We start from the raw sequence: 15,829 nt of genomic DNA, 5'->3' as shown, positions 1-15,829 counted from the left end.
TAGACAGACAGACAGACAGACAGACAGATATGCTCTCCAGTGATGTATGCATGATGGTGCCTAGCCTCAGGATGAAGTGAAAATGCACTACAAGATTTGTGAGAAGACAACTAGACATCTCTAACTCCCCCTTCCTCCTCCTTAGAAAGCCAAGGCATTTGGAGGACGGCAGTATGGAGCCTGGCTTTACTCTGCTGCCTCTTACTGGGGGTTGACTACTAAAGAGGCTTCGAGTGACTCCATAGCTAATGAATTACTTTCCTTACAACCAGGACAGCAAGCAGAAGAACTGAAGGGAATGAAGCTTACTTGGGCTCACAGCCTCAGACGCTTTAGAACATCATAGTGGGGAAGGCTCGGCAGAGTTCATGGCAGGGGGAGCATTCAGCCGGGTAGAGGAAGAAGCAGAAAACCAAGTGAACCGAGTTGGGCTGCCACTCTAGGCCCACCCTAGAGGCTGAAGTCTGCCATCCAGACCCCCTTTCCTAAAGGTTCCACAATCTCCCCCGAACTGCACCTCCATCTGGAAATCAGGTGAACAAACCCACAAGCTCATTTCAAAGTCGTAACACAAAATAAGGATGGATTCCAAAGAGGAAAATGAAGCTTCATTACAGACACCAGAGCACTCGTGGTCTGGATGGTGTGGGTTCTATGGCCATAAGTCATGGCTACTGACAGCAGCAAGTTCAACTCATTCCCATGGATCAACTGTAGTTCTGAGGGAACGCTTTTTTTTTTTTTTTAAGGAAATAAAGTGCTTTGGAGATCCTTGACTGCATCAATTATGAAAGCACAGATTTGTTTAGTGACTACAGACTGCGGCATAACTAAGATAAATCATGGCTTCCTTTAATTGACTCTTCTCCTTAAAAAGCAAATCAGAATGCAAATGAGTCACATCATTCCAGAGAAACTTTAAATCTGTTCTTATTCTACAATGATTCAAAACCCATGCCCTTCAACTAATCAGAACCTGTCAGGATACCGTGAACGTCAGGTAACAGTTGTATCAAGTTACCTATTCTTTTTTTTTTTTTTTTTTTTTTTTGATTTGGTTTTTTTGAGACAGGGTTTCTCTGTGTAGCCCTGGCTATCCTGGAACTCACTCTGTAGACCAGGCTGGCCTCAAACTCAGAAATCCACCTGCCTCTGCCTCCCAGAGTGCTGGGATTACAGGCGTGCACCACCACCGCCCAGCCAAGTTACCTATTCTTTAAGATAAGCCACTTGTGGGCAGTAAAGGTGGCTCAGAGGTTAAGGACATTGACTGCTCTTCCAGAGGTCCAGAGTTCAATTCCCACCAACCACATGGTGGCTCACAACCATCTGTAATGGGAGCTGATGCTCTCTTTTGGTGTGTCTGAAGACAGCAACAGTATACATATACATATACATATACATATACATATACATATACATACACATACATTCACACACACACACACACATGAGCCACTTGCACCTGCAGAATGAACCTGACAAGATTGCCACACCTGGAGGGAGAAGGCCTTTGTCCTAAGGTATGAGAGAAGGACATCCCCAGACACCACAGATCTCTTCTCCTTAAGAAAGTTCTCCACCCTCTGAACAGTCATCATTTCTGCAGAGCATCTTGGATCTTCTCGCTGTTGATGGACTGTTCTACAGAAAGGAAATCAATGTGTATATTTGGCTCAATAATTTTTAAAAACTAAAAACTTTTCCAAGAGTAAACTGTGCCCAAGATCCCTGCATGTCCCTATGCTATAATAAGATGTCCTTCTGCAGATGGTTCTTGCAGTCAGCAGGAAAGCTGTACAGACCTTTGTGACCACATACAATTTTTTTTTGAGCAGCTCTGGTTGCTTCCTTTAATATCTCTCAAATCTTAGTTTGTGTGCCCTGTTACTGGATCTGAGACATATTTTATTCCTTAGGTCTCTTGACGTACTAGGTTGCACACAACTAGAAAGCAAAACAACCTTGTGGATCATTAGAGTACACTAGAAAGTATTAGTAAATAACAAATATAGAACCTTAAGGGTCTGTAGTGGCACCCCTCTAATCTCAGGATTCAGAAGGCTGAGGCAGGAGGATCACAAGGACTAGGTCAGCTTTCCCTTTATCGTGAGACTGTGTCTCAAAAAAAAAAAAAGAACCCTGAAGTTTGTTGTTTCGCAGCTGTGTCTAAATCCAATGCCTTGTCTGGCTTTTTCCGCAGTGGAGATGAACTTAATTAGTTATTGTAATAGTTTGAATAGGAATGGCCCCCATAGACTCATGTATTTGAATGCTTGGCCCATAGGGAGCAGCACTATTAGGAGGTGTAGTCTTGTTAGAGGAAGTGTGTCACTGTGGAGGCGGACTTTGAGGTCTTCATTCTTTTGCCTTCAGATCAAGATGTCAAACTCTCAGTTCCTTCTCCAGCTCCATGTCTGCTTGTGTGCCGCCATGCTTCTCCACCATGATGATAATGGACTAAACCTCTGAACTATAAACCAGCCCCAGTGAAATCTTTTCCTTTATAAGAGTTACCACAGTCATGGCATCTCCTCTTGTCCTGTGTTCACCCCTGCCTTTTGTCAACACTGGGCTTTTTCTCCACACACACATCCATTCCATTTAAAGCTATCTGTCAAGTGGTCTCTCTGTCTCTGACTCCTTTCCATCCTAAGTAAGTCGGTGATGATTGAGACTTCTTCAGTTTTCATGAGTTTATCTAAATCCCTTAACGAGCAAAGCACAATGGCAGAAAAGCATGGTGGACTGAGTGCAAATCCAAGTGGCTAGCGGTGGGACCACAGAGAAACAGAAGAGCCACCAAAAGCCAGCTCTCAGCCACAGAAGATGCACGGTCCTTGCCAGATACCACAGTCTATAATTGGCTAGTTCCCAAAACTTGAGAATAAGGAGGAAAACTTAACCCAGAAAAATAAGAGACCAAGGTCAAGTACAACTGATCTTACTAAAGAGTGCCACAGAGGCTGGAGAGATGGCTCAGTGGAGCACTGGCTGTTCATCCAGAGGCCCTGTATGTAGTTCTCAGCAGCCCACAATTGCCTGTAACTCCATCTCCGGAGTCTAGTGCCCTCTGCTGGCCACTATGTGTATGTGCGAGTGTGTATGTGTATATGTACATTACACACACACACATATATATATATATATATGCATAAATTTTAGTCTAATATTTTTAAAAGAATGGGTTTTTGCACAGCTCAGCAGACAGACAGATGCATTCATTTAGTGAGTTGTAATGAAGATGGAACCTGACCATTCCCAGACTTCAACCTTCCCAGATTTTCTCCAGCCTCATCCAGTCAGACTCCCCAGTGGCCATGCACCCTCTTACCGGAAAGCACCCCCTCCCCCATCGCTCTCAGTCGTTAGTGTTGAGTGGATTTAGTTTCTTTTCAAGGCAGTTGAACGTGAATCAAAAGGAAGAAGAAGGAGAGAAGTCAATAACTTAAGTTGGGGGAAAAGGAAACACATTATTCTCAAACTCTTGGTCTTTTCAGGTTGAGTTAGCAGGAGACCAAACCTGCTGCGTGTGGTAAGAGTTAGCAGGCACCTGGTTTGTTCTACAAGGGCTGCACTGTTTTGTAGGGGAATCAGGTGGCCTCCTAGCCATTAGCCTTGTGCTGTGTGTCACCAGCTGATTTCTCCAATTCTCTTTTCTCAGTGGGCTAGAACACAGCTGGTTAAATAGGCCGTGACGCACATAAGCTCCTATGTCTGCTTTATTGACTGCTTTATGGAAATGTATCACACTCCAAAGGGTCCTCATTGCTGTTGCCGTGAGGAGCTGACTGAAGAGCCGTGGTTAGCGCTGAGAGATGGAGTCCTGCCCTGTCATTTTTTTTTCCTATGGTGGAGTTGGTTTCTGGGTGGGACGTGAGGGTTTAAAAGTATCGGGAGGACGAGAGAAGGATGTCTGAGAATTTCTTCTATCTTCATTTGCCATGGAAGTTGGGCGGCCATCACTTCTGAGTAAAACACTTCTCTGTTGATCTTATCTTTATGGCCAAGCATCCTTTAGCTAAGTGGGTTGCTCAGAGAGATTTAGTTAAGTGTGGTCGAGGAGAGAGATTATGACATTAATGCAATTCTGGTTTGTGCTGATAGAATATGATGCATGGGCAGGTTGATACAAGAGGAGCATTTGTTGCCAACAAATTGAAACAGTTTCTAGGGTTTTTTTTTTTCCTCATGATGATGGTAACTTCTATTCAGGTAATAAACCAAAAAAAAAAAAAATGTTCCTTTTTACAATTTTATACTTAACTATCCATGTTTTTCCTTTTAAATAGCAACTTGACCAGTTGCCTGTGGCTGCTTCTGTTTTCCCACATCCTGGAACGCATTTACATACTCTCTGTAAAGCATGGGGTCATTTGTTGGACCCTCGGGGTAGACTCAGTTGTAAAAGTCTCTTGCCTCACCTCCCATAATGTGCCTGACCATAATGTGCCTGACCATAAGCCTTTTCCAGCAGACAGTTCTTGGTCAAGGCCCTGAAGGTCACCAAAAGAGGAGACACACTCAAAGGGACAGATTGGCTTCCCACCTTGATTGTATAGATTCAACTCACCAGTCAGCGAGCTAGTGAGGCTAACCAGCTCCACTCAGAGAACAACTGAGACCAAACTCACAACAGTGCCTGTCTTGTCAATCAAACAGAGATTGATTGTGCTTGATTATCTATTTTTTCCATGATCATTTTTAATTTCTTCTATAATCCCAGTTTCATCCCACAGTGCATTGGGAAACTATATGAGATATTTCGCAAAATAAAAAAAAAAAAAAACTTCAAATGTGTAAGAAAGCAACATAACTTGTCTAGCTGTTTACGTACAAAAGCATAGCGTATAAAAACCATCCCCCAGCCAGATTGCAGGATCTTGATGGGGAAGAACCAAGTGGGAAATTCAGTGCCCAGATTTTAGCAAGCTGAGTTTGACTCTGGGGAAGAGGAGGTGGGGAGGGCACCAGCCCCACAGGCCTTGAATTAGAGACTCCGAGTTCAGGCGTCTCTGTGCATTCTGCCTTTGTTTTCTTGGTGGTGGTGGTCTTGGGTTTCACTTGGTGGGGAGAGAAAAGCCTCATGCTGATAATGTACTGAAAGTAAATGAAATTAAATAAGCGAAGCGTGCTCATCACGGCTTCCCCCCCCTGGGTAATTCAATTCAAGCTCTGTCTGCGATGGCAACTCACTGGGGCTGTCTCTGTCACCCCGCTGGGGCCCGGAGTCTCAGCATCTAAATAAAAGTTTCACTCAAGCATTTTTTATGCTCCTGCCGGCAGGATCAGCGAGCTGGTGTGGGCACATTAATGTAATATTCATACGCACAGACTCTCCCCGCACACAAGGCGATGTCTTTCCATTTTCATAATTATAAATGTTCCACAAAATGGCATTTAGATTTGCATTTAAAAAAAGGTTTGAATTCCAATAAGACTCTTAACATGTCTTTTGTGATTCAGACTCTTAACAAGATCTTTAAAAAGAAGAAGAAACTTGTGGAGAGACATAGCTTGGGGAATCCCATCTCTCTTGGCCCCTGTGTCTTTCATTTGAATTTGAGGCCTCCAGTAGCAATTGTTTGAACAGTGCTTCAGAGAAGCTCCTTCAGAGGACATTCCCTGTTGTTGGTCCTCACCTCACGTGACCTCCCACCTGCAGAAAGGTCGCATGACCTCCCAATTGCAGAAGGGTCACATGACCGCCCACCTCAGTAGGATCCCCACCAGTTTTTGGAAGATTGTTTTCAGAGGGGCATTCTGAGCATGTCAGACTGGTGGGAGTAAAAACAGAAAAACCCTTGAAAACAATGAGCTTTCATTTGTTGGGGGTCATCTCAGGCATGCACCCTAAGACTCGCCTGAAATGATTTATGCCAAATACAGTGTACTCACCATAAAAACCCACAAATGAAAAAAAAAAGCAAAAAACATAAACGGTTGTTGGGTGTGGCAAACCTAGTCTACACTTCAATTTCCAGACCAGCTGGGGCAACATAGTGAGATCCTGTCTCCAAAACAAATGAGGAGCAGAGAGGGTGGGACTAGGGGCCTGGGTAAGATAGAGGGAAAAGAAAAGAGTCTGTGCACATGGAGGTTAGCAGAAGACAGTTGGATAAAAACAAATAAACAAAAAGCAGTCACATAAAGACAAAAGAAGACTCCTGCTTTACTGCTTTTTAGGGTGGTGTGCGCATGTGCACAACAAGTGAGTGCAGTTACCTGGGACAGCCAGAGGCATCAGCTACCCCTAGATCTGAAGTTACAAGCAGTTGAAAGCTACTGATCATGGGTTCTGGAAAGCAAATTCTAGTCCTCTGCAAGTGCAGCACAAGTCAGCTCTCTGACCTCTCTGATCTATGTTTTTGTGCACACCAGCACAAGTGTGTGTGTGTGTGTGTGAGTGTGTGTGTGTGTATGTGTGAGTGAGTGTGTGTGTGTGTGTGAGTGTGTGTGTGTGTGTGAGTGTGTGTGTGAGTGTGTGTGTGTGTGTGTGTGTGTGTGTGTGTAAGGGTTTTTTTTTTAACTTGTTTATTTTTACTTCACATGCATTGATGTTTTGCCTGCATGCATATCTGTATGAGGGTATCAGATCACTTTAGGACCAGGTCTGCCATGTGAGCGGAAAGTGAACCCAGATCCTCTGGAAGGAAAAGCAGCCGCTGCTCTTAACCACTGAACCATCTCTCCAGCCCCAAGACTTTATTTTTATGTGTCTGAGTGTCTGCACTCATCTATGTATGTGCCGTCCATAAGGTCCTGGTGTCTGCAAAGTTTAGATGATCCCTTGGGGCCTTGAGACCCCTTGTGAGTGCTGGGAACCAAAGCAAAAGCAGGAGGAACCCTGAACCACACAGCACCGCTCCAGCCCTGTAATCGATGTGTTAAAAACTAAGTCCAAAACAGCTTAGAAGCAAAATGGCAATCATAACGGCGGGTCATTTTGTTGTGGTTTTGAGGTGCTGAGACTTGAACTCAGAGACTCACACATGCTAGGCAAGGCAAACACACTTCCACCGAGCTACATTTCTAGCTCAAATATATATATATACACACATATGTGTGTGTGTGTATGTGTGTGTATATATATATATATGTATATATATATATACACAAAGAAGCAAATAAAGCACTGAGCAAAGGAAGCAATGCTTCACAGCCATCTAAAGAGTTGCTAGCTGATGTGCAGCACAAATGTGACTGACCCACGGGAAAATCTTTCACCCTTCCGTTTGAAGACACATGCACTGCCCGATTGATGCCTTATTTTGTTATGCATTGTTATGTTTGTTTGGGTTGGTTGGTTTGATTGGGGTTTTTTTGAAGATTTGTTTTAATTATGTGTATGTGTGTTGGGGGAGAGGAGAGGTGTGTGGGCGTGGGTATCGACAGAAGCCAGAAAATGCAGTCATCCCATGGAGCTGGAGTCACAGGTGACTTTGAACTGCCTGGTGTAGGTGTGAGTGTGAGGGGGTTTTGTTTGTTTGTGTTTCTTTTTTGGAGGATTGGGGGTTTTTGTTTGTTTGTTTGTTTTTATTTGTGGTTGGGTTTTTGTTGGTTGGTTGCTTGGCTGTAGTTGCTGTTTGGAGTTTGAGAGTTGGGATTTGTTTTCTTTTGAAACAGATCACACTAAGTAACCCTGGCTGGCCTCGAACTTGCTAGGTAGAACATGAATGATAACCTTGAACTCAGAGTTCGCCTACTAACACCTCCGAAGTGCTAAGATTAAAGTTGTGCTTGCCTGGCTTGCTGTTTTTCGTAACTTTTCTTTTTCTTTTCGCTCTGGCCCCACTCTCTCTGCCCCAAAGATGTATTTATTGTTATATGTAAATATACTGTAGCTGTCTTCAGACACCAGAAGAGGGTATCAGATCTCATTATGGATGGTTGTGAGCCCCCATGTGGTTGCTGGGATTTGGGTTTTGTTTTGTTTTTTAAGACAAGTTTTTTTTGTTTTTTTGTTTTGTTTTGTTTTGTTTTGTTTTGTTTTGTTTTGTTTTGTTTTGTTTTGAAGACGTTTCTCTGCCTGGCCCTGGCTGCCCTGGAGCTCTCTCTGTAGACCAGATTGGCCTTGAACCCTGAGATCTGGCTGCCTCTGCCTCTAGAGTTCTTAGATTATTAATGGCATGCACCAACACTGAAGAAGTAACGATTTTTTGAGATTATAATACAATTATGCTTTCTCCATTCCCTTTCCTGCCTCCAAACCCTCCCAGATACCCACGCCTGCTCTCCTCACATTCATGGCCTCTTTCTTCAGTAACCATGATTAGATGCACATATGTATAAACATATATAATCTTAAATGTAACCTGCTCCGCCCGTATAATGTTATATTTGTATGTATGTTTTCAGGACTGACCGGTGGCGCTGGACAATTGATGTTCTCTTCCCCAGGGAAAGCCATTTCCTCTACTCTTGGCTTTCCCCAGTTCCCTGACGTTCTTTGTGTAGGGCGGAGGCCTCGTGGATCTTCCCCTGTCCAGTGTGGCATGTCCATCAGTGTCACCGTATTCGGCTCACATTTGGGCAGTCATTGATGAGATTTTGTGTGTATAGCATCTGACATTCCTAGGAGATGCAGTCTCACAGCAAAGTCCCTGACCCTCTGGCTCTCACAAACTTTCCGTTCCTTCTTCAGCAATGTCCCCTAAGCTTCAGGCACAGAAGTGTTTTCGTAGATGTAGCCACTGGGGCTGGGCTCCACAACTCGAAATTTTGACTGTGTGTTGTGTTAAATGTTTAATCTCAGTCGGGGGTTTCTACCCCAGGTTTAATCATTCGGTTCCCAGATAAAAGACATACAACTTTTATATTTATAAGCCTTTAATGTGCTAGAGCTGGGCAGATATCTACCCTCTATGCCATTATGTGTACTTCACTATCAATAACCCGGACTCATACCTTACCGTGTTCCACCTGGGCTGCTCTTAACTCCAGCTGGCCAGACCTCATGGCCATGTTTTCGTGACACACCTACCCCACAGGATCTTCTCCTCTCTCTGCCATCTTCTTTCTTTCCTTTGTGCTCTCTTCTCAGACTCCAAGCCCGGGAACCCAAACCCCACCTGCCTCTCTTCTGCCCAGCTATAGGCTGTCTGAATCTTTATCCAAACAACAGTTTTAAAGTGAAGGAACAAGGTCACACAGCATTACTTTGTGTTTGTGCAGATTGTCTGGTCCCTGGGGGCAACCAGGCCTTGGGGGACAGTGTTTAGCATTACAATAAATAGCAACAGACTGTTAATAAATAATATAATAAACCTCAACAACTGTGCTTTTCTGTAGTGGTCTCTTGTCTGTTGGAAAGAGAAGTTTCCTGGATAAGGAGTGAAGACTACACTTATCTGTGGTATAAGAACAAATATTTATAGATTGTCATTAGGGATTATGTTGATTTAGTAAATTACACGTTGTAAATTCTCCTCTAGTAAGCATGGCTTTCCCTTTACAGAGTGAGTAGTTAGCTCTAGTACCAGGAGTGAGTACCCTCTTGAACAGAGTTTAAGTCCAATTTGAAAACGTTTGGTTGCCCGGTGGTGGTGGTGCACACCTTTAATCCCAGCACTTGAGAGGCAGAGGCAGGCAGATTTCTGAGTTCAAGGCCAGCCTGGTCTACAGAGTGAGTTCCAGGACAGCCAGGGCTACACAGAGAAACCCTGTCTCGAAAAACCAAAAGAAAAATCAAAACCAAAAAAGAAAAAAGAAAAAAAGAAAAGAAAACATTTGGTTACTGCCAGGGTACATGTGCCAGTATTGCACCCATGCAGTAACTGGGCCACGCCAGTCCTCAGTGATTCATTGGCATCGTATAGGATAGGGCTATCGGTTGACTAACTCCTTTGGAAGTTTGCATGGTGTCATCATAACTTTAAGAAATGGTATTTTTATTTATTCTCTGAAAACTGTATAAATGTAAACATGTTTTGAATTGTTTGCTTTATAAACTTTGAAGTAAAACATTTGGGTTAAAGAACTAAAAATTAAATATTAACTTTCTGCTGGTCCTCTCCCTTCTGTCTGTCCTAAGTAAGAAAGGTAAAGTTGAGGCCAGTGAGATAGCTCTTCAGTCAAAGGCACTTGTAGAGTCTGACAACCTGAGTTCAATCCTCAGGACCCTGTGTGGTAGGAGGAGAGAACTGACTAAATACACACACATGCACATATGCATGCACACACATGCACATATGCATGCACACACATGCACATATGCATGCACACATGCACATATGCATGCACACACATGCACATATGCATGCTGCACACACATATATTAATGAGCGCACTCGTGCGCGCGCATGCGCATGCACACACACAGATAAATAAATGTCACCTTAAAAATGTGTCAAGAAGCATGAAGTTGAGCCGGGGTTTGAGCTTAGTGGTAGAGCGTGTGCCAGAGAAGAAAGGAGAAGGCAGGAGCGGGAAGAGGAGGAGAGAAGAGGGAAGCGTTATGGTTTTCCAGAGTTTTTAGAGGAGGTCATCACAGTGGTTCACAGTGTGTTATAACCTTGACATTCAGGATGTGGAGACAGGCAGATTACACGACCCAGGACAGCTGAAGCTGTTGTTCTTTTTTGTTTTATTATTGAGAAGTAACTTCTCTCCTTAATCTTCTGCCCCTCCTTTCTGTGAAGCAAGTGTATAAGCCCCAGGCAGGAAGATGAATTAGGAGTTTGGCATCTCAATAAATTTGTACCTAAGGAAAGTATTAGAAGCCAAGAATGTCACTGTCCTGCAGTTAAAGGTTGATGTCAGCCCCAAGGTCGCTCTCTCTCTCTCTCTCTCTCTCTCTCTCTCTCTCTTTCCCCCTATGGCTTCTATGATTCTTAGTCACACACACATATGGCCTGTATTTTTTAAAAAAACCCAAGATCTAGTGGCTATTGCCAAATTCACCTTGTATGACCCATCTGTGTGAGTGTCACAAAATTTACATTCCCCAAAGTAGCTGTCCATATGAAACAGACTGTAGTGGTGTCTCAGTAGGTAAAGTGCTTTCTGCATGCCTGTGGGGACCAGAGTTTGAATCCCTAGCACCCACATAACAGCTGGATGAGGTAACACTAGTCTACAATCCCAGCCCTGGGGACATGGACACAGATTCCCCAGAGTTCACCAGCACAGCCTAGAGCTGAGATCCAGGTTTAATAAGAAACTCTGCCTCAAAAAATGGGGTTCGGAGCAAACCACAGAGAAAGACACCCAACGTCCAACTCTGCCCTACACATATACTCCCACCCAAAGACACACATGCACACACGCACAAATACACACAAAAAATAATAGCAGCAACAAAACCTACAGGTGGGTGTGTGTTTGTTGTCCCTTTAGAAGTGACCGCACGCACCGAGGCGTGTGTCACTCACTGAAGCTTGTCCTTCCGGCTCCTCATTTGACTTTGATTATCTCGGTGTGGATGACTCAATTTACAGCTTATATCCACTGCAAATTCCTAATTCCCCGGGGTCCTTTTTGGCCAATCAGCACATATTTAGGCTTCGTCCTCTTGCCGCAAGTTAATGTATGTTTAGTCATTTTAAGCAATATTAGCATTAGATATAATTAGGAAGAAAATTAACTTTTTCCCCTAATCATATAGAAATTGTTGTATTCTGTGCTACATTTAAACAATTACCCTTCTGCACTCCATCATTAATGTGAATAATCTAAAGTAGCTTAAATGGAAATTCTATCAGGTTTAAACAAAGCATTTTACCGTTGTTCCTTTTAGGAACAGAAGACATCTTAAGAGGGGCTCAAGAGCTGGATAACGTCATCAAGCAAGGATACTTGGAGAAGAAAAGCAAAGGTATTAATCAGACCCATGAAGATCAGAGCATTTCAGGAGAAGGAGAGAGAGGGTGGGAGGGAGGAGGGGAGGGAGGGAGGGAGGGAGGGAGAGAGAGAGGGAGAGAGAACAGGAGGAGATGTTGCTCGAGTATAGCATCTCTTCCTGGGACCCAGTACTGTGCTAGGCCCATATAAGGCAAAATCCAGGAAAGGAAGTATGGTGTTGCGGTGTGACAACTAAAGAGAGAAAGCTCAAATCTTCAGCAAACTGTGGGCTTCCCTGGAATTGGTTCTGGCCAGTTTTGGTGGCAGACACCTTTAATCCTAGCACTCTGGAGGCACAGACAGGCGGATCTGTAAGAGATGGCTAGATGGATGGATGGATGGATGGATGGATGGATGGATGGATGGATGGATGATATATCCTTGTCCTCATCTTTCAGTGTGCTCCTATAAAGAGTTGAAATGTAGCAGAAGGAAGGAAATATGTACACCTTTGATCCCAGCACTTGGGAGGCAGAGACAAGTAGATCTATTTGTTCAAAGCCAGCCTGGAGTACTGAGTGAGTTCTAGGACAGCCAGGGCTACATAGAGAAACCCTGTCTCAAAAAAAGAAAAAAAAAGTGACGGTGTTTTGTCAAGATGTAGTCTTTCCAGGTGTGAGGCAGCCTGCTTCGAAATTTCAGAGATGCCCAATGCTTGACCCTTTCAGCTATTCCATTACAATAGATATTACAGAGGCCAGAATCCCTGTTTTAATGCTCAACAGGCAAATCAGTTTACCACAGACACTCAAAAAGAAAAAGAAAAAGAAAAAGAAAGCCCTTCTCCTGGCCATGGCCTGGAGGACCTGAAGTGTCATTTCTGTTTTCAGAAAGCAACACATAAAGAAATGATGGTAGTGGATATAGTACTGTATGCCTGTAACCCCAACACTTAGACTCAGACAAGATGGCAGCCATGCCTATAACCCCAACACTCACAGAGGCTCAGACAAGATGGCAGCCATGAGTTTCAGGCCAACCTGGATTACCCAGTTAGACTCCATGTCTCCAAAAACAAACAAAGATATCATAGGAAGTTTGAAAAATGCAAGGTGAGGTTTGATCCTAAAGGATAGAAAGCAATCTAGATAGAAAAGACGGCCAGGATAGCACGGAGAAGCAGCCTTACTAAGAGCCTGGGCCTGTGATGGAGTTCATCCTCACCATCAGTCAATATGAGATAACCTGTGGGAGTGAAAAGGAGGGTTTTACAGTCCATTAACCTGGGAAATAAAACAATAACCCACTCGACTGTGTTGTTGGATTTTACAGACTCTTGGGCGATTCTAGTTACCTGAATTTATGTCTCTTCTCACTCCTCCGTGTAGATCACAGCTTCTTTGGGTCGGAGTGGCAGAAGCGATGGTGTGTTATCAGCAGAGGGCTCTTCCTCTACTATGCTAATGAGAAAAGTAAGTGTGGTCCATTTACACAGTGGCATCTCACTCCTGGATGCAAGCATTTCGTAAATTCTCAAGCACCTAGATCTCTAGATAACGGTCCTTAACTAACACCCATAGCGAGGCATGCTTAGGAAAGAAATAGGCTTGGGTAACGAATACCTTGCCCACTGCCAATAACACAGGCCAATTTAGCAATTTTTTTCTCTTTAAACACTAAGTGTGGTCAACACATCAAAGGGTTATAATCTATTGTGACTCATTACACATTATCAGAATGGTTTAGCATTCATTGGGAAAAAATAAACATATGAAAGGAAGGCTTGGAAAATGGCTCGGTGGATAAAGAGCTTGCTGTACAATCATGAGGACTTGAATTAGAACCTCCAGAGCCCATGTAAAGCTAAAGTGATAATAAAGCTCTGTAACGCAGCACTCTTACAGTGAGGGGCCGGAGAGATGGTTCAAAGGTTAAGAGCACTGGCTCCTCTTCCAGAGGTCCTGAGTTCAATTCCAAGCAACCACATGGTGGCTCACAACCATCTGTAATGGGATCCGATGCCCTCTTTTGGTGTGTCTGAAAACAGCAGCATGAATATAAATATACTTATATGCATAAAAATAAATAATCTTGGGGGAAAAGAAAAAATAAATTACAGTGAGATGGGAGGCAGGCACAGGAGAATCCCACAGAACTCTTAGCCTGACATACACAGAAGCAGATGAGAAACCATGCCTGGAGCAGAGGGAAGACAAGAATGGACATCAAAGGCACAGCTCTGATCTCCGTATGCGCACTGTGACATGCATACCTCTGAACTCATGTATGGGACTACACACATGCATACATGCACAAGTGAGAGCACATACACACACAAAGATATTAAAACACACAACAGCAACAGCAAGAAAAAAAGGCATTAAGATACCAGGCATGGTGGCACACTTCCCCAATCCCAACACTTAGAAAGCTAAGGCAAGAGGATCACAAGTTCAAGGCTTGCCTGAGCTACATGGTAAGACTCTGTAAGACCCCAAAGCCAAGAACTGGAAATATAGCTCAGTGGCAGAGCACTTGCCTGGTGTACACAAAGCACTGAATCCAATTCCTAGTACTACACACAAAATAATACAGTAATACAATAATAATTCAGAGAAAGATTCAAGTAGTGTTAACAATGGCCCAGAAATAGAACCTTAGGGTTCAAGCTCTCTAAGAGCATGTTCATGGCTATTGGGAAATAGTGGTCCAGTAGACATCCCCAGAGCCATGGAATGTTGAAATCTAAATGGCAGTTGTACCCAAGAGACAATCTTTAGCCAGATGATAGGAGCAGCAGCCAAGTGTTGACTAAGAGGCAGTTTCTTAATGAGCCACCACCATGTGCTATGCCTAGAAGACCTCTCATCCATGTTCAACACACTTGCTCAGTCCCTGAGAAGAGAGAGAGAGGATTTAAACACAATTGGAGGGAACTACAAGTATATACAAGTTAAAAGTTAGTATTGTAAATGAATGCTGTCTTAGGGTTCTACAACTGTGAAGAGATACCATGACCAAGGCAACTCTTATAAAGGAAAACATTCCATTAGGGCTGACTTATAGTTTCTGAGGTTCAGTCCATTATCGTCATGGTGGGGAAGCATGGCGGCGTGCAGGCAGGCATGGTGCCAGAGAAGGAGCTGAGAGTTCTACATCGTGATTCATAGGCAGCAGAAATAAATGCCACCCTAGTCCTAGCTTGAGCATATATGAGACCTCAAAGGGACACACTTCCCTTAAACAAGACCACAACAAGACCACACCTACTACAATAAGGTCACACCTCCTAATAGTGCCACTCCCTATAGACCAAGCATTCAAACACCCGAGTCTATGGGGACTGTTCTTATTCAAACTGCCACAAAGGCCAACTCCCAGGGAGAGGATTCCCTTCCAAAGATGAGGTCATCAAGAGGAAGAGGAGCCGGGCAGTGGTGGTGCATGCCTGTAATCCCAGCACTTGGGAGGCAGAGGCAGGCGGATTTCTGAGTTCGAGGCCAGCCTGGTCTACAAAGTGAGTTCCAGGACAGCCAGGGCTATACAGAGAAACCCTGTCTTGAAAAACCAAAAAAAAAAAAAAAAAAAAAAAAAAAAAAGAGGAAGAGGAGATAAGTGTTGGAAGGGGCTCCCTTGGGCCCTCCCACCTTCATGCAGAGGCCACTGGTAGTTCTACTGACAAGGCCTCTGATTTGCCCTCCAGCACGTACTGGTTTCCCTCGCCTCCTTTCTAAACTGTATTCTCCTAGCCTGGAGAACAATCTCCCTGCACCTTTGATACAACCAGGGCAGAAAGAGCTGCAGGTTTGCTGGTGACCTGGCACCCTTGGGATTTGCCCCTGGCTTGTGACACTTGCCTCAGTCTACCACTCCCCCTGCTACGGTGGCACGGATTTCATCTTGTGGCCATGTTGGATCCCTCCGAGTCTTTCCCATTGGAGCTGAGCACAGCATGCTCGGAAAATTCAGCAACGAAAGTTCCATGTCCTTCCAACCCCCAGCCCAGTTGCAGTCCAGCAAATATCAGTTCTCCCCTAAATTCTAGATC

General features: G+C 44.0%; 1 protein-coding gene across 3 annotated transcripts in view; it reads left to right on the top strand.

Annotated features, from left to right (window-relative positions):
- Positions 1–15,829, top strand: part of Skap1 (src kinase associated phosphoprotein 1) — a 298,516-nt gene that overhangs the window by 231,905 nt on the left and 50,782 nt on the right. For all 3 annotated transcript variants that reach the window (XM_052193953.1, XM_052193951.1, XM_052193952.1), the window contains exons 5-6: positions 11,738–11,815; positions 13,170–13,253. In XM_052193953.1, coding sequence (XP_052049913.1) covers positions 11,738–11,815; positions 13,170–13,253 — 162 coding nt within the window. The remainder of the gene's footprint in view (positions 1–11,737; positions 11,816–13,169; positions 13,254–15,829) is intronic.

The sequence above is a fragment of the Apodemus sylvaticus genome, chromosome 10 (genome assembly GCF_947179515.1).
Source record: "Apodemus sylvaticus chromosome 10, mApoSyl1.1, whole genome shotgun sequence".
Lineage (NCBI taxonomy): Eukaryota > Metazoa > Chordata > Mammalia > Rodentia > Muridae > Apodemus > Apodemus sylvaticus.
Note: the sequence above shows the minus strand (reverse complement) of the source record. Positions and strands in the feature narration are given on the sequence as shown.